This window comes from Anabas testudineus, chromosome 6, assembly GCF_900324465.2.
Source record: "Anabas testudineus chromosome 6, fAnaTes1.2, whole genome shotgun sequence".
NCBI classification, from domain to species: Eukaryota; Metazoa; Chordata; class Actinopteri; order Anabantiformes; family Anabantidae; genus Anabas; species Anabas testudineus.
This window is the reverse complement of record NC_046615.1, coordinates 2,085,430-2,105,150: the sequence shown is the minus strand read 5'-3', so window position 1 is coordinate 2,105,150 and position 19,721 is coordinate 2,085,430. Positions and strand designations below refer to the sequence as shown.

Below are 19,721 nucleotides of genomic sequence, written 5' to 3'. Positions count from 1 at the left end.
ACAACTGAAAATATGTCATATTCTAGGTTCTTCAAAGTAGCCACCTTTTTCTCTGATTACTGCTTTGCACACTCTTGGCATTTTCTTGATGAGCTTCAAGAGGTAGTCACCTGAAATGGTCTTCCAACATTCTTGAAGAGGTTCCCAGAGATGCTTAGCACTTGTTTTCATAGTCATGAAAATAAAGAAACCCCTTTGAATGAGAAGGTGTGTCCAAACTTTTGGTCTGTACTGTATATTAAATAAACTTAGACTGCTGTCTTGCTTTACATTCTACGGGTATAAACTTAATCTTTCTAAATGTATAAACTGAATATGATGGTTAAGGTGTATAAATCCAAACCAATACATGAGGTTACCCATAGTTCACTTGTGTGGCAGCAAGCGCGGCCATCATAAGGAGACTAGTGAGAGAGGCCACTAACACATGAATTAGTCATTCATCAGCAAACAACTCTATGCTTCTGTTTCTGTGGGCATTAAAAGAATTGTGTCATGTATTTGCTAGTCACGTGGTTATATCAATTTTAAAATCATAATACTGTATAGGACAAGAAATGGTCCTTACTTTTCATCATCAACTGTATTAAACAGATTTCCCGTTCACCGATTTCTCTCTTTCACTCTCAGCTCTGTCTGTTCTGCGGAGGAATTCACACATAGCTGCAAAAAGGAAAAGAAAAAGTGAGAGAACCACACTGAGCACCAGAGACTGACAGTAATCTGCAGCCATCATGCCTGGCTACAAATTGAACCTCAGCACCATGTTTTTACTGGTCATCCTGCAGGGGGCAGCAGTGGTGCTGTTTTGTGGCTGGTATGCCCAGCTCAATCTCAGCAGTTTTGTCGGCTCAGACAACAAAGTTCATGTCCTGCTGCTTTCATCATGGAGATCAGGTTCATCCTTCCTGGGTCAGGTGTTCAGTCAGCACCCATCTGTCTTCTATCTCATGGAACCTGCTTGGCACGTGTGGACAAAACTGAAGAAAACTGGTGCTCCAGCACACCGTATGGCTGTGAGGGATCTATTACAGAGTGTCTTCCAGCGTGACTTCTCAGTGATGGAGGCCTACCTACCAGAGAAAAACAATATCTCCTCCTTGTTTATGTGGAGTCACAGTAGAGCACTGTGCTCACCACCAGCCTGTCCTCTTACTCCACGGAATGAGTTCAGCAACCAGACTCGGTGCCACAAGGCGTGTAAAGGTACAAAATGGTCCGCTATGAGGACATGGCACGTGACCCACTTAGGGAGGTGGTACGAGTGTTTAATGAGTGCTACCACAGGCTGACTGATCAACTTAGGGGACACTTACATGACTTCCACAGTTAAAGCATTAATTTGTGATTAATTTTATTATTACATTTCCATTGATAAGATCAATTAGATCATTAGATGTTTTATGCCCTTTTTAAGATATGTGACAGACCCAATGATTTCATATTGTGACAGTTTAATTACAATTAAATTAGACCAAGTCTATGTTAACGTGTGTACTGAAAATAGTTGTTTAAGGACTGCAGTTGAGGACAACATACATGTCAAAGGCCGAGTGTATATATACTCACCTGTGAACTATGACAAGAGATGGAAAGCTTCAGAAGTCAAGTGCAATTTGCAGATAACCACAAACATCCTTGCGTACTCATATACACCCATTTTCTATATACCTATATACCTATATACCTACCTATTCTTTCTGACCAAAGAAGATTCCGTTGTATGCTTCACTAGCAAGACCCACACAGCACTCAACAAAAACAAACTGTAAAACAATCTTCTTTGTTCAGGTTACATTTGTGTGTGTCAGTGTTCAAATAGATTCACATTCCAGACGCAAATAGTACAGCACTAGGCAACGGTGGAGAGGAAAAACTCAACTCTCTTTAGAGGAGGAAATCTCCAGCAGAACCAGGCTCGAGAGGAGAGAGGAGAGGAGCTGTGTGTGTGTGTGTGTGTGTGTGTGTGTGTGTGTGTGTGTGTGTGTGTGTGTGTGTGTCTAGTCTGAAAAAGCTAATTTGTTCTTCAGAAAATCATTAGTATATATATATATATATATATATATATATATATATATATATATATATATATATATATATATATATATATATATATATATATATATATATATATATATAGATATATAGATATATATATATATATATATATATATATAATAATTCATCCTATTCTGGAATGATTTGTGCTAAAAAAAATAAATACATGAATGAATATGGTTATTTTACTCACTGATTACAAAAAAAGATACATGTCTTCAGCTGTTACCATCATTGCAGAAAGGATTTTACATTTACATTAATACATTTGCATTAACAAATGTCAATTTTATGTTGTAAAATCCGCTTTTCTTTCGAATTTCTGCTTATATTGATGTGTGTCTAGTGTATGTGTGGATAAACTGACCAATTCCCAACTAAATGGATGTTGTCTCCACTGGACTGTGAACTCCACACACAACTCATTGCAGCATGACCTCTGGTTTTGTTTCCATCTGTCCTTTAAATTCTCTAAATGTCCTTTAAGCAACATGTGTTAAGGTTATTGTTTCAAGCTGGAATATTGAATAAACATTGATTAACTGTGATATAAAAGCTCATATAATAACAGATTAAATAGTAACTACAGCCTGATTAACAGAGATTAAAAAATATTAATGCTGTTTGCAAAGGGAGTCATGTGGTTTCATCACAGTGACTTCCCGGCTATTTAAATTCTTTGTTCATACGTCAGAGGAGACTATAAATAACTTTAACATCATTACATTCACAATGACTGCTCTGTCTAACACTGAAAGATAAGATAAGATTCACCTTCTCTGTGCACAAATTAAGTGTTTACTGAGTGTTTTTATAATACATAATAATAATAATAATGTATACTATATTGATCCCCATGGGGAAATTCGTTTTGGACAGCTGCCAGACTGAGTCAGTGCTACTACAGGGGTTTTGGTGTCTTGTCCAAGGACACCTCAGCAAGTAGCCAGAAGGAAGCAGGAATTGAACCACTCACCCTGGGGTTTGTAGGCGACTGCTCTACCACCTGAGCTACTGCCGCCCCAAGTTTATTAAGAGTTTCTAATATCCAGACTAATATCACAGATAAATGTCAAATTAATTTCATTACTAACTTTTAAAAACTGAACGTGTCTGGCCTGGACGTGTCAACTGTGCTTGCTTAAAATCTCTGACCCTGGGTGGGCTCGAACCACCAACCTTTTAGCGAACAGCCGAACGCGCTAACCAATTGCGCCATAGAGACCCGTACAGGTTTGTAGGAGGGGGTGTGGCCTCTACAGTCAGTCTCCACCCCTTTTGTGTCTTTCTTTAAATTTTAAATTTCACAAACAGGTTGTGTAACTGCAGACACACCATAGATTTTAGTTAAAAACGAGACCAGTGAAGTTTCTGACTAAAAACTAAACTTGAATTACCTGCAACAGGATTCACTGGGACCTCATGTGGATGTAAACAACTTTAATATAATAATATTTCTACTAATCTTAATTATAGTAATGACACTTCTAGCAATACTCGCTTTGTGGTTTAGATGTTTGTCCAGGTGTTCTGCTTCATCTCATTAAATAAAAGACAATTATTTTCTGCATGTTACTGTTTGTCCGTTTATCATTTAGCGCACTCATCTGTATTATTCCCTTAAATAAGTGGGACTTAATTAATGGGTAAACCAATCATTTAAGATGACGCTGCAAATATGTTTGTACATTCAGGTGGTCCCCTGGCTGTTTGGGTTTGAAGCCCAACTCTGCCAATGTGCTCAGTGAATTAGACTTACTTATTACTGTGCTCTCTACTGGCCTGGACGTGTCAACTGTGCTTGCTTAAAATCTCCGTCCCTGGGTGGGCTCGAACTACCAACCTTTCAGTTAACAGCCGAACACGCTAACCAATTGCGCCACAGAGACCTGTACAAGCTCCCAAGAGGGGTGTGGCCTCTACAGCCAGTCTCCACCCCTTTTGTGTCTTTCTTTAAATTTTAAATTTGGTAGCCTTTAGCTACCAAGCCCCTCTCCTGTGGAACCAGCTCCCAGTTCAGGTTCGGGAGGCAGACACCGTCTCTACATTTAAGACTAGACTTAAAACTTTCCTTTTTTATAAAGCTTATAGTTAGAGATGGATCAGGTGACTCTGAACCATCTCTTAGTTATGCTGATATAGGTTAGTCTGCTGGGGGACCTCTACTGATAAACTGAGCTCCTCTCCTATCTCCTTTCTCATGTATTAATGCAAATGCCACCATTGCATGTCATTAACTATGTGTCTTCTCTCTCCTGTAGTTGTGTTTCCTCCTCTCTGTCTCCCTCTCTCTGTACTTTTCTGCAGGTATCCTCGGCCTGGAGCTGTACATCTCCAGAATCCAGTTGACCTGCCCAATGTTCTTGCTGCTTGTTGTTGTTTTGTTTCCTGCTGTTCTTTTCTCTCTTCTCTTTCCACTCACCCCAACCGGTCGAGGCAGATGGCCGCCCACTATAAGCCTGGTTCTTCTGGAGGTTTCTTCCTCTAAAGGGAGTTTTTCCTCTCCACTGTTGCCTAAAGCTTGCTCAAATGGGATTGTTGGGTTTTCTCTATAATTTTTTGTATAAATATTTTCAGTAAGGTCTTAAACCTTACACTGTAAAGTGCCTTGAGAGAACTTCTGTTGTAAATTGGCGCTATATAAATAAAATATAATTGAATTGATCACCCTAATCCTCTTCCGCACAGACAGGACTTGAATCTTGTGTAAATAGTCTCAGAAGAACTGAGCAAAATGTGAAAAGTGCTGCAACCGTCTTCATCTTAACCACTTGTCTCTTCTTTCTTTTCACTGCTGACAAGTTAAATAGCAACAGGTCAGTAACATCACTCAACTAACTCACTCGACTCAACTTAAAAGAGGAAGAGAAGTAAAGATGGGCAGAGGTTCACTAATCTGTGAAAAGCTATATCAACAAGTTGCAGACTGTTTCAGATTAGAGTAAAACTGCAAAGATTAAGAATTTTCATCATCTAAAGTCCATAATACTGTAATCAGAAGAGGAGATGACCTGGAGAAATCATTAAGATTTAGAAAACAACCAATGGATATGTAACTCGTTCATTATTCAAACACTAAATAACCGAATGTCTACGCTCAGTTTCAGATTTGGGTTTTGCCCATTTATAGTTAAGATGTGTAAGCAACATGAAAACCAGACAGATTTCTATGGGTAATACACAGGCTATTGCACGAACATTGTCCATAGCTAGTACAACCATTTGTCCTGAGGAAGAAGGAAACCTCTGGTGTACTAAGTAACAGACGTTGAATGAGGAGATTAAAGAAGACAACAGCAGTTGATGACAGAAACATTGTGAGAGCTGTAAAGAAAGACCCTAAAACAACAGTTAGTGACATCAGCAACAAACATCAGAGAGCAGCAGTGAATATATCACAATCTACTGTTTACAGAAACTTTTATTAACAAAAGTGGTTTGTATCTTTTGGCTACACCAAAAGATGCAAACCACTCATTAGCTAGAAGAACAGAAAGTTAAGGCGGGACAGTTTTATGGACTTATGAGACAAAGATTTACCAAAGTAATGGAAAAGTTGAAGTTTGGAAAAAGAAAGGATCTGCTCATGACCTTAAACATACAAGCTCATCTGGAAGAAATGGAAGAAGAGATACAGGTCTTTAATTGTGGTCAAAGGGTGAAGAGGAACTGTGGTAGGGGTAGCACTGAGGAGACCAGGGAAGAAAACCACTCAGCCCAGATTTAGAGCCCTGGAGTTCTAGCAGAAACAGAACATAAAATCTTTCCAAATTCCATAGCATTTGATTAAATTATTCATTGAACAACTAAAATTATTAAAATTATTACAAAAATTGTTAGTTGCCACCCTTAAGATAACAAATGTATTATTGAGTATTTATGCAGTATTATCTGTGACTCACACAATCAGCACAGGCAGATGAACTGTACAGTGACACTAAACATAGGTATGTAAACATACCGTACGTGACACTGCCTTACGTGTCTGTTCAACATGCACATTTACGGCATGTTGTGAAATTACCTGAAATACCTGCCAGTCAGCCCATGTTGGAACTGACTAATGAGTCCTGATGTAGGAAACCTGTGGAATTTCTGAAGTTGCTAACGTACGCTTTTGTTTTTCTGTGTGACACACACACACACACGCGCGCATCATTACCGACCACATCTTGCTTGCCTAAACGTGACGTAGCATTCCTTTTCTTTGCAGTTTAACCAATGCTCACATCAAACAGACACACACACCTGTCTCCACCTTGTCAGTCAGCCTTTACAATAACAGTGTTATTTTACAATAAAGCACACACACAGTAGACAGACAGCTTCAAATGAAAATAAAAGCACTAATTAGCAATATGATGGTAGATGACAATGTTCAAAATGAATGAAATAAATAAAATGTTGAAATTACTTTAAACAGGTTCTGTCCAACTTCTTTCTTTTTTAAATTACACTTTAATAAAATGTTGAGTTTGAGTGAAAACATCCTTGGCCTCTGTACTTGGGTCCTGTTAGTATAAGTGTGACACCCATCAGTGTAACTCCAGTTAATGCTACTTGATTTATGATTGATTCTTTCTAACTAAACCCTGGCAGCAGTCAGGACTAATAGATCTCATGTCCCCTGCTATTGTAGAGAGGCCACCACTGTTATTATTATATTATCACAGCATAGGCCCATGCACTTCAGGTTGTATGCATTACAGCTGTATTTTAATGTTCTTCAAACAATTGTGTACTTCTGTTTTGCATTAAAACAAATGTCTGAAATGGTCTTCAGTCACATGATATCAGAGTTTACTTTTCACTGTCCTGTTTTATGAGGGTTACTGATTATTTGATAGCACTGTTTTAAGACGAGGAAGTGGTCTCACTTTTCATCGTCTACTGTATTACACCACATATAAGAGATATACACAATTCCTTTTCAGCATAGCCATTTCTTGCTCTTTCTCTCTCCTTTAAATATTTTTTCTTTTTTGTTTTTTCACTTTCACCCCTGTCTGTTCTCAAAGATATATCATGGAATCATCTGCATAGCAATGGAAATGTATAGTGTTTCCTAATAATATTGCCTAAGGGGGGCATATATAGAGTGAAAAAAATCGGTCCAAGCACAGAACTTTGTAGAGCTCTGTAACTACCTTTTGTGTGCATGGAAGACTCATCATTAACATGCATAAACTGGAATCTATCTGATAGATACAATTTAAACCAGCCTAATGCTGTTCCTTTAACCCCAATGACATGTTCCAGTCTGTATAATAAAATGTTGTGATCTATAGTGTCAAATGCAGCACTAAGATTGAAAAACCAAAACCAGTATTGAGTCCATTGTCTGATGCTAATAGAAGATCATTAGTGACCTTTACCAGTGCTGTTTCTGTGCTATGATGTACTCTAAATCCTGACTGGAAATCTTCATGCAAGTTATACTGCACAGGTGGTCACATAATTGCTTTGATCTAATATAGACGTGCTGATTGAAGGTAAGATCTTTAAGTTGTCTAGTTAAGATGGGGTCTAGGAGACATGTTGATTGCTTAGATGACTTAATTATTGAATTTAACTAAGTGAGTGTGGGCTTAGAAATGAATCTACTCGTATGTAGAGCTGTACTACATACGAGTCCATTCATGCAAGATGCAGGAAGGATCTGATCATTTTTCTCTGATAGTTTTGATTTTATATGTAAAGAAATTCATAAAGTCATTACTACTGAGAGTTACAGGGACACTAGGTTCGACAGAGCTATAACTCTTTGTCAGCCTGGCTACAGTGCTGAAAAGAAACCTGGGGTTGTTTTTATTGGCCTTTATTAATAAGGAGTAATGGTAACAGTAATGGTAATGGTTCTGTACAGAGGGCTTTTTTATATATTATTAAACTGTCTTTCCAGGCTAGCCAAATTCATCTAAATTAGTATAAGGCCACCTCCATTCCAGCTTACGTGATCTCTGCCTTAAGCTACGGATTTGTAAATTGTGCCATGGAGCTAGCTTCCTCTGATTCACTATCTTCTTTTTCAGAGGAGCAGCAGTATTGAGCTTTGTGAGAGTGAGACTGCAGTATTATCAAAAAGTAATCAACTTGTACTGGAGCACAAACGAATGATGTGGAAAATCTGGAAAAATTACAGCCACGTCAGATTAAGTTGATGGACGAGGCCCGAGGACTGTAGCATCAGCCATTAGTGGCTGTGGCTCAATAGGTAGAACAGCTGTATGCCAATCATAGGACTGGTGGTTTGATTCCCAGGTGTCACATCACATGTCAGTGTCCTTCGGCAAGACACTGAACCCCAAGCTGGTGAGTCAGATCAGCTGCACAGCAGCTCTGCCATTAGTGTGTGTGAATGGGTGAATGCGATGCAGTGTAAAGTGATTTAAGTACCAGTTAGATATATGAGTGCAGAACATTTAGTAGTAACACAAAATAATAAACTAATGTTTTGTCTACTGCAGACATGCACTCCAGTACATCAGGAGCAGGAGAGAGATAAGAGAAAATTATGACAGAAAATGTTCACAGAATTTCAAAAGACACCGTAATTGTAGGACACAGCACAAGGCTCTAAAGACGAAGATGCTATAAAAAAGGGTCAGAGAAATTTCATAGTGTGGAGTTATTCTGGCTGATTAAAGAAGTGCCGTGCACTGCAAACTGTACATGTTTCTACAAAGGCAGATAATACCACTAATAAGTTTTTACCATCTGAAGCAGTCCCATTCTTAAGAGTGGAACAATGCAAGAAGTTTTCTAGTCCCTGACCCAAGCAAGTGTTGGTGGTTTCCCTAAAACAGCCAGTGTGATACCAGCTCCATAACAACAGACCTGGTAATGTCTGCTGTTATGTTTTGTTTTGTTTTTTTTTTGTCTTACAACATAAAAACTAAGAAACACAGTAATCGCACATTTAATAACTGACTTTATTGCAATATGCTGTATACTGCCAGTAAGTACAGTCAAAAATGATGGATTTAAGTGCTGTCACATCTCACTTAAGGGTCGAAATAATACCATACCAATTAATACCAACTGATATGAAAATAAATACAATTTTACTAATTAAGATGTTTACATGGAGCATCTAACTATACTTCCTAAAGTAACCCAGGTCTTTACTTATGTATTTGTTGAAAAGAACTGTTCTTTTGTATTGAGTGGTTAATGATTGATTATGCTAATACACAAAATGACTCAAGTTTTGAATGGAGTACGTTTGAAAGGGATTCAGGATAAAACCGTCACATAATACCGTAACAAGGAAGTGAAATTGTAGTTTTAAAACACCAAAGCAAAATAAAATAGGATTAGGATTCTTTTACAGCTAAAGCAAAAAAGGCTAAGATTAAGAAGATAAGATTAGTTAAGTTAAGATTGACAAGTTATAGTTATTGCTGTGCATTGACCACAATGAACAGTGGAATGTGCTGGTCAGTGTAGGTTGATAAAGTAATTAATAACACTTGTACAGAGACACTGTAGTGCTTGTTGTTTTCAGAATTCTATTTGTGCGTAGCTCTACAGATTTACATTCCTGAAAGAAATAATACAGGGTGTGAAACATTAGAGGCATGGTTGGTTTAACATTACACACTGTCACATGATGCAATGTGCCTACAGTAGATAAATGGCACAGGAAATTCCCTCACCAGGAAATTAGCATCATGAAAGAGAGGTCTTTAGTAGAGAAACGCATATAACATGACATGTTTTTTCAAGGAAAGAGAATGAATCATTTAAAGGAAGCTCCACCATGACTCACTTTAATACAGCTCCAAAATAACAGTTTATTAGAAATGACTAGCATGTGCTGAGTATTGGTGTAGAGAGAATTATTTCTTTGATCAGTAACATTGACCATTGGAGGTCTACACTGGAAGTTAAATATTATCAATATATTTATCTGTTAATCCGTCCTTCTATGTATTATATGATGAGTGTGTTGCTTTGTTGTGTCAGCTCCAGACATGGGAAACTGACTGTTTGCTGTGTACACAGTGCTCTGTGTGTGGAATGCATTCAATTGTATTTTTAGCTCTTGTTATAAGAAGAGATAGATTAAAAGTCAAGTCTGAGCAAGTTAATTTCTTCATTAGAAAATCATGATATTGATTTAAAATGTTTAATTTGTGTAAAGGGATCTAAAACAGTTATTCCCATCTCGGGGTTCTGGATCATTGTAAAGAAGTCAAAAGGTGTCAAGATCATTCATGGAATGGGAAAATAAGAAACAAGAAATATTTCGGTGATGAAAATGTGTTTCTGAAAAGAAAACCACTCTTTGGAGATTCTAAGCCGACAGTGAATTACTCTGAGAAGTCACGTGCTGATTACATATTAATGAGTACTGATCTGTAAGTAAGGATATATGGACTAAACCTCTACATTTCTGTTATCAAGGGTATCAAATCCCATTGTTGATGCCCGTTTTCTTAGTAGAGTAGGTACTAGAGCACTATGTCTGGGTACCTCCGGCTGCAGTAGATCTTGCAGTAGTAGAGGCAATGTTAAGAATCAGACAGAAGACAGAGCCGAACCCCAAGAACTTTGTATGGAGGAGGTGCTGAAGTCCAGCAAGCAGCCAGTCAATGAGGACACTGAGCCTCCGTCCTACTGCACAGGGACAGAACAGTGTCGTTACAGCCGGAGGGTAAAAGGTTAAAAAAAAATGTAAAAAGAAAAAATGATTTATAACGCAGCTGCAGAGCAGGTTTAGGTTTGCCAAACTGGACCCGAGCAGCACTTTACCATGCGCTCTCAGTCCACACAACTCAGTCCACACAACTCCTACCAGTGTGCGTGAGCATCGTGTAACCATGTGCTGCAGTTTAACACAGTTTATAACATATGATGCTACAATAACAACAGACTGTTGCATCTGTGGAGGTGACGAGTGAGTGCTTATTTGTCCATGACGCAAGGAGGATACAAGCTACAACTCCAGATCATGAGCTGGGAGCCGCACGCACACCTGCTCTGAGGTTGAGTAAGGTGAGTTTATTTTTATAGCGCCTTACTGGCACACACACAACTGTGTGTACAACTGTGGCTGGTTGACACGTAATTGCAATCACAAAGGACACACACACTCAGGTAACTGAGTGATAAGTAACTAAGTACATTTACTCAGTTCACTCAAGTACAGTTTTGAGGTACTTGCACTTACTTGTTACTAATAATAGACTATATTTATTTGAACCTCATTAGTAACAAGTAACATTTTGCAGGATTTGATTAATATAAAAATCATTTTATATATTAATAAAATGCTGGTGTATTATTTATGGATTTACCTCCCATCACTTTATAATGTGGTTCAAATCAGCCCCACCTTTACCGACTGCTGTTGTTGTTCCATAGTCTGTAGGTAACAACACATTTTAGTCTGAATCTCACCTCTGGGTTTGTTTCCATTTGTCCTTTAAGTAACACGTGTTAAGGTTGTTGTAAACTTTGAATAACTGTGATCTAAAACCTCACATAATAACAGATTACATAGTAACTACAGCCTGATTAACAGAGATAAATATCAATCCTGTTTGCAAAGGGAGTTATTTATTGTGTTCTCATGTGATTTCATCACAGTGACTTCCCTGCTATTTGAATTCTTTGTTCATACGTCAGAGGAGACTATAAATAACATCCTCAACATCATTACAGTCAGAATTACTGCCCTGTCTAACACTGAAATAAGGTAAGATTCACCTTCTCTGTGCACATATAAAACTAATTAACTGTTTTATAGCTATAATACATTGTTTCTAATATCCAGACTAATATGACAAAATACAAATTAAGTTCATGAATAACTTTTTAAAGCTGTTTTCATAAGCGTCCTCATGTACAGGTTCAGTTGCAACATCTATTCAACTGCAAAATCTGAGTTTCTTATCACATGTAGACATGATTTAATGATTCAGGTACCGAGCTGACAGACAGGACTTGAATCTGAATCCTGTTCATCTTGTGTAAATTGGCAAAACGTGAAAAATGCTGCACCCGTCTCCACCTTAACCCAGTCTCTATTCTTTCTTTTGACTGCTCTTTAAACACACCACACACTGCTGGAAGAATTCTTTTCAACACGTTCTTCTACTTTTCCAGTTTTCTTCTTTATTTCATAGTATTAATAGAGAGTGTAGTCCAACGTGAACCAGGTCTGCTTACATGTGCCATCTGCTGTAACTATTCAGCTACCAGTGAGTTGCAGTGAGGAAGACAGGAAACATGGTAACATAGAGAAATAGTTCGACATGCAATAAAATTCCCCAACAAGAACCAAACCAGGAACATAACATGAACTCTGTTGAGCTACACAGAACTACCTTTAAAATTACCTTCAACAAGGTGCTGGAAACCATTAGGGATTTTGGTCCATATTGGCCTGATAGCATCATGCAGTTGCTAAAGATAAGTCGGCTGCACATCTGTGATGTGAATCTCCTGTTCCACCACATTAAAAGGTTTTCTATTGAGATTTAGATCTGGTGAATGTACAGTAAGCTCATTGTCATGTGTCAGAAACCAGTTTGAAATGATTATACTCTGTAAGGTCTTAAACCTTACACTGTAAAGTGCCTTGAGATGACTTCTGTTGTGAATTGGCGTTTTCATTGGAAAAGAAAAAGTGTTGGAAATTTACTTTACCACTGGATTATTTATATTTATACTGTCAAAGTATAGTTAAGCCATATTGATGCAGATACTTGTCCTACATGGACAGTGTAGGTAATATCAAATAAGACAAAGTTACCAGGACAACTTGTTTGGTTGTGATATTTGCTGCTGACCTTCAAGTACTCCACATTTCAAGTGGAGTGTTTTGTCCCTGTTTTATGCTCGGTGACTTAACTTTTAACAGACTGTGGAAAAGGAGGACAGGGTCATGGCTTGTTTATATTGATTGACCAGCAACAACACATACTGACACTAACATTAAACAACACAGTGAGTTCATGTCACAGCTCAGGAGTCATTTGTGAATGTTCCTGCCTCATCACCTTTCTGTTGGTGTTTTTGTCACCCCCTGGTGTTCACCATCTCACTCCCACCTACAGCAACTTCCTAATGCCCTCGTTTAGACCCCCTGCACTCGCCACTCTCCTGGATCTTGATTGTGGATTAACTTTAAGTAAAAATAAAATATGTACACATTATATAATATACAATAAAAGATTAAAGACGAAAAAAGAAATTCTAAAGGTTTAAATCAAATGACGTCTATTAAATTTGCTAAATGTTTTTGTTTTTTGTTCTATAAATAAGGATATTATTATAACTGAAATTTAAACTAATAGCTTAATAAAGAACAATTTAGTTTCTTTGTTAAAATACCCGCTTATTCTGGATGATGTGACCATAACAAAAACACTGAATTAGATTTCTCACCTTTATTTTGAAATGGGGATTCTTAGTACGATATTTCTACAGAAGTCTAGTACTACATGCAGTGAAGGAAACACCTGATAACAGAGAAACATTAGTGTGGAAGAGAAAAGAGAGCCAGAGAAAATCAATAGCTGACAGTCCTTATGAACAAGTCCTTCAACATCTTACTATGCCATAATCTGTGTTACTTACTGTAGATTAGTTTCAGGAAACAAGTAGCATCAGATCTCATGTATAAAACAAGCAGGATCATGTGCCCAAAGGTCGTGACCTACGAGGCATCCACAACTGGAGAATTCCATGCCTCAAAAGTTGTCACACACCAACATTTCTATAACTGTGTGTGGCTGTGATTCACAAAGGCTGAATTCAGGCAAATGGTAAAGTTTTAAGCAACTTTCTGTTTGAAATCTAGACTGTGTTGGACTTTTTAACAGTCTTTATAGCAAGAGTGCAACAGAGTAAAGCAGAGTTGAACTGCTGAATCAGCTCCAACAGGAAAAGTCTTCTCATGTTCACTAACAGGATTCTGTTCCATATGTCTAATAGTCCAAAACAGTAAATCAGATGCTCATCATCCTCTATCAAGGAGGTGTCCTAGAGATAAAATTACAGCCGGTAAACTGGATGAACCATAATTTTCCACCATACTTTCACATACAGTTTCAGTACATTGCATAAAACTCTATGCTACTAGAATCACAACACCACATTTAGCATGTGTAGAGAAGAGAATCCGCCTGTACCTTAATATGCAGTGCTGTGACAAAGTATTTGCCACACCTTTAATTAAATTATATCATAACACAAATTTACACAAATACTGCCGAATCTAGACTGAATCTAGACATCAACTAACACTGTACACTTTGCACTATTTCCTTTATTTTACCCAAACAGTGCAGTAATTATGTAAATATAAAATACAAAGTAGTTTTGAGCAACCACCAATAGTTTTCTGTAATGAGAGATTACAGAGGTAGCTTACTGTAGATGAAAAAATAGACATACAGTATGTGCTGGTGTTAAAAAATAGGGGTGGCTGTGGATCAATAGGTAGAGCAGTCGTCTGCCAATTATAAGATTCAGTGGTTCGATTCCCTGCCCCTTCTGTCACATGCCAAAGTTTCCTTGGGCAAGATACTGAACCCCAAGTTGCCCCTGGTGAGTCAGATCAGCTGCATAGCAGCTCTGCCATTGGTGTGTGTGTGTGTGAATGGGTGAATGAGATGCAGTGAAAAGTGCTTTGAGTACCAATTAGGTACAAAAGCGCTATATAAGTGCAGAACATTTACAATATACTGTACATACTCACTAGAACATATTGTACATACATGGTCTTGTACCTTTATACCACCAGAAAGTGAAGCCATACTTTTTGTGTTTATTGCACTCCATCTTTAAAACATTTACCTTGTAACATTGTCCATGCATCCTAGCTCATTGAGATTTTGCCATGGGTACCCTTTTGGTTCCCAGACCATCTGTTAATAATATAAAGAAAGACTGCAATTTAGAACATTTTGATTGATTGTTTCATAGCTATTTGAATTTCTGATTCATCAAAGAAATAAAAAAAATAGTTAATTATTAAAACAATTGTTTGTTGCCACCCTTCTTGAGATAACACATGTATTCATTTATATTTATCCAGTATTATCTGTGACTCATGCAAACAATTTCAATTTAGGTTGAAAATCACTTTAAAATATTCATGTATCTTTTAAGATGGAGAGAATAGGGGTAATTTAAATTAGGAGCCAGTGTATCTCTAAATCCTGTACACATACAGGCAGATGATCACATTTCAAACTGTTGAATAACAAACACTAAACATTGTATGTGACACTACCTTGTTTGTCACATGGAATATAATTAAAGCTTTTTGTATTTCAGTAAGTATTTCTCAACATTGGTTGCACAATTACTCCATGATGTGGAATGGCATGGGTAATTAATGTGTAGCAACTAAGGAATCTCACCAGTGGAGGTATTTTTATCTCTCAGTTATTAATGGATGACAAGTCATCACGTAGGCTACTTGTGGAATTTTTCACACTAGAGCTGATAAACAGAGAAGTGTGAGGTAATCAGAGAGATACCAAGCACTCATTTCTGGCTTCTTCATGCTTTTCTTTCAACAGTACCTGTTGGACGTTGCCCATGTTTTTCTGTCTGCTCTTGACACTATCCTTCTGTTTACTGTGGGGCTGGGTACTGTCCCACTTATCTGTAAATCTAAAATTTTTATACTTTTAAGAACTGTAGTCACAGGGACATCAAGTTGCTTGGAGATGGTCTTATAGCTTTTACCTTTAGAGGGATATTACGCCCTAGGATTCCATCTGGCTGTTACATCAAGTATTCATAAAATGCAACACAAGCAGAACATTATGTGTACGCTGTGGCTGTGGATCTGAGGTATAATTATATGATAGTCTGGCACAGAAATCAGCACGATCAGATATGTCACGTAATGGTAGAAGGATACTGGTGGCAATTTAACAAAGTGATCTAGAGAAATCAGTTGTTAAGGGCCATTTTAAAATCACCTTACCACCTTTAAGCCTTCTTGATAACTGTCATCATAGTAGTCACCACAAATGTAATAATTTTCTAAAATGAGGCCTCTTACACCATGATTTGGGAGGGGCAAGATTTGGCTGAACAGATCTTTTTAATTCTAAATGACAAAAACACCTAAGACTAACTCGTTGCCTGTTTTGCACCATCTGTTACCTGGTATCACAGTTCACATGGTATAGCCCAGTTGTTTGTTTAAGGGAAAATGAATGAATTGTCCTTACTGTTCATCATCTACTGTTACACACTTTTCCCGTTCACCGATTTCTCTCTTTCACTCTCAGATCTGTATGTTCTGCGGAGGAATTGACACATAGCTGCACTGAGGAAAAGAAAAAGTGAGAGAACCACACCGAGCACCAGAGACTGTCAGTAATCTGCAGCCATCATGTCTCGCTGCAAATTGAACCTGAGCACCATCATTTTCCTGGTCATCCTGCAGGGGGTAACAGTTGTGCTGTTTTGTGGCTGGTATGCCCAGCTCAATCTCAGCGGCTTTGTCCACTCCAACAATAAAGTTCATGTCCTGCTGCTTTCGTCATGGAGATCAGGTTCATCCTTCCTGGGTCAGGTGTTCAGTCAACACCCATCTGTCTTCTATCTCATGGAACCTGCTTGGCACGTGTGGACAAAACTGCAGAAAACCGGTGCTCCAGCACACCGTATGGCTGTGAGGGATCTATTACAGAGTGTCTTCCAGTGTGACTTCTCAGTGATGGAGGCCTACCTACCAGAGAAACACAGTGTCTCCTCCTTGTTTATGTGGAGTCACAGTAGAGCACTGTGCTCACCACCAGCCTGTCCTCTTACTCCACGGACCCAGTTCAGCAACCAGACTCAGTGCCACAAGGCGTGTGATGGTACGAGCCTGCAGGGGGTGGAGGAGGCCTGTGGCACCTACAGTCACGTGGTGTTAAAAGAAGTGCGATTTTTTGAGCTGGAATCCCTCTACCCACTTTTACAGGATCCAAACTTAGATCTCCGCATCATCCACTTAGTCCGAGACCCACGTGCTGTGCTGCGGTCTAGAGAGGAGTCAGCCGGCACGTTAGCGATGGACAGTGCTATTGTTTTAGAGCAAAGAAATGTTCCAGCAGGTGAGGTGCAGTATCAAGTCTTACAGGAGATCTGTCGTAGCCACATGCGTATCAATGAGAGGGCCATCCTGAAGCCCCCTCCATTTTTAAAGGGAAGATACAAAATGGTCCGCTATGAGGACATGGCACGTGACCCACTTAGGGAGATCTTTTCCATGTATGAGTTTGTAGGACTGGAGATGACCAGGCAGATGGAGGATTGGATCTACAATAAGACCCATGGAAAAGGCAAAGGCTCCCCAAATGATGCTTTTAAAATCATTTCACGAAACGCTGTGGAGGTCTCCCAGGCTTGGCGTTCCATGCTGCCATACAGCAAGGTCAAACGCATCCAGGAAGTGTGTAAAGAAGCCATGTCACTGCTCGGGTACAAGATGGTTAACAGTGAAAAAGAACAGAAGAGACTTGACATAGATCTGCTGGTGCCACAGGAACCATATCAGTTCAGCTGGTTACCAACTAAAACAGAGCATCCAAGAAAAAGTTAAAACATGAAGAAGAAAGACATTATCATCAGGAGATGATTAGGAATAAAGTTATAATTATTAAAGGCTTTATTGGCTGTATAAGTGTAGATTTGTGATGAATACACACCTCACACTGAGTTTGATTGGTGGAAAATCGGTTTGCAGTAACGTATATACCACAGTCTTTACATGACAGGACTGTTTTTAGTCTTTGCATCAAGAAAAGTTGTGATCTATGCTGCTAGCAGTCAGTGCGTACCACAAAACTAAACTTCAGTCTAAGGCCATTGATACTGAGTTAGGATGTGTGTTGATCTTTTGAATCTGGGGAGGAAAGGAAGCACATTCATACTTTGATTCAGCAAAGTGAGCCCACATCTGCCTCCATGTATACAAATATGTTCCTCATGCCAAATTGTAATTTATTTTAAACAGTGCAGGGTACTGTTGAAGACTTTTTTTTATCATAATTTTAAAACATAAGGTTCATATTAACAGTTCAGTGTAAGTGTGAAGTTCCCTATATTATCTTCACACTAAAAGCATAATGTTAGTAGCATTATTAGTTTATTATTTATTCTGTTCTTCATAAGTAAAGTTGGTATGTGTTCAGATGGCTCCATCTGTTGGCTAAAGGTGGCAAAAGTATGCCAATGCAATACTCATGTAGGTGAAATTCTCTACTAAAAGTTGAATTACCAACTGGATTCTTTTATACTAAATACTTAAAAGGTACAAATACTAGTGCCCTACTCAGATTTTGATTTATGTGAGCAACAGTCTGAGTTGCTGATAAACTAAATGACTGAGTGGACATGTGAGTGTGGATCTACAGGAACAAAGGAAAAAAAAAGATTTAAATAAAATCATTAACTGAAATCACCAGAAATGTATTAAAATGACATTAACATATGAGCTGTGGTTATGGACATGTCATTCATATAACTAAAGTGATCAAAATAAACATTTGCACAGAAAAGACGAAAATCTTCGACAATTCTTTTTTTACAATTATACTCTGTAAGGTCTTAATCTAGCCATAGGGGTTGCAAGCCAGTGACTTCTGTGCCGGTCCCAAGCCCGGATAAATAGAGAGGGTTGCGCCAGGAAGGGCATCCGGCGTAAAAATTGCCAAAATAACCATGCAAATCATTCACAAGACTTTCATACCGGATCGGTCGAGGCCCGGGTTAACAACGACCGCCACCGATGCTGTTAACCTACAGGGTGCCGGTGGAAATTTGACTACTGTTGGTCGAAGAAAGAGGGGAGTCAGAAGGGTTCGTGGTCAGAGAGAGAAGGGAAAAGGCAGGAACATAGATTTGAGAATAGGGACTCTTAACGTTGGTACGATGACAGGGAAAGGCAGAGAGCTGGCAGACATGATGGAGAGAAGAAAGGTAGATGTACTGTGTGTGCAGGAGACAAGGTGGAAGGGCAGCAAGGCACGTAGTATCGGAGGAGGATACAAACTTTTCTACCATGGTGTTGATAGGAAGAGAAACGGGGTAGGAGTGATCTTGAAGGGGGAGTTTGTGAACAATGTTCTAGAGGTGAAAAGAGTCTCAGACAGAGTGATGAGGCTAAAGCTAGAAATTGAAGGGGTGATGATGAATGTAGTCAGTGGGTATGTGCCACAGGTTGGCTGTGAGTTAGAAGAGAAGGAGAGATTCTGGAGTGAGTTTGATGAGGTCATAGAGAGTATCCCCAGAGGAGAGAGAGTTGTTGTTGGAGCAGACTTCAATGGGCATGTTGGTGAGGGCAACAGAGGTGATGAGGAGGTGATGGGCAGGTTTGGTGTGAAGGAAAGGAATCTGGAAGGACAGATGGTGGTGGACTTTGCTAAGAGGATGGAAATGGCTGTAGTCAACACTTACTTCCAGAAGCGAGAGGAACATAGAGTGACATACAGAAGTGGAGGTAGGAGTACACAGGTGGACTACATCCTATGTAGACGAGGTCATTTGAGAGAGGTTAGTGACTGCAAAGTGGTGGTAGGAGAGAGTGTAGCCAGACAGCACCGCATGGTGGTGTGTAAGATGACTCTGGAGGTCAGGAAGAAGAAGAGAGGGAAGACAGAAAAGAAGACCAAGTGGTGGAAGTTAAAGAATGAAGAAAC

General features: G+C 38.8%; 2 protein-coding genes and 1 non-coding gene across 3 annotated transcripts; 2 read left to right on the top strand and 1 right to left on the bottom strand.

The window, feature by feature from the left end:
• Positions 1–620: 620 nt before the first annotated feature.
• LOC113165652 (carbohydrate sulfotransferase 5-like) lies at positions 621–1,292 on the top strand. The gene has a single exon (XM_026365332.1). The coding sequence runs from the start codon at positions 735–737 to the stop codon at positions 1,290–1,292; it is 558 nt and encodes a 185-aa protein (XP_026221117.1). The 5' UTR covers positions 621–734.
• Positions 1,293–3,873: 2,581 nt separating this feature from the next.
• Positions 3,874–3,947, bottom strand: trnan-guu. Its single transcript has one exon. It is a non-coding gene; the product is annotated as a tRNA-Asn (tRNA).
• A 7,727-nt stretch (positions 3,948–11,674) lies between these two features.
• Positions 11,675–18,571, top strand: LOC113165444 (carbohydrate sulfotransferase 6-like). The gene is made up of 2 exons (XM_026364907.1): positions 11,675–11,761; positions 16,323–18,571. The coding sequence occupies exon 2, from the start codon at positions 16,427–16,429 to the stop codon at positions 17,621–17,623; it is 1,197 nt and encodes a 398-aa protein (XP_026220692.1). The 5' UTR covers positions 11,675–11,761; positions 16,323–16,426; the 3' UTR covers positions 17,624–18,571.
• The last annotated feature ends 1,150 nt before the right edge of the window (positions 18,572–19,721 follow it).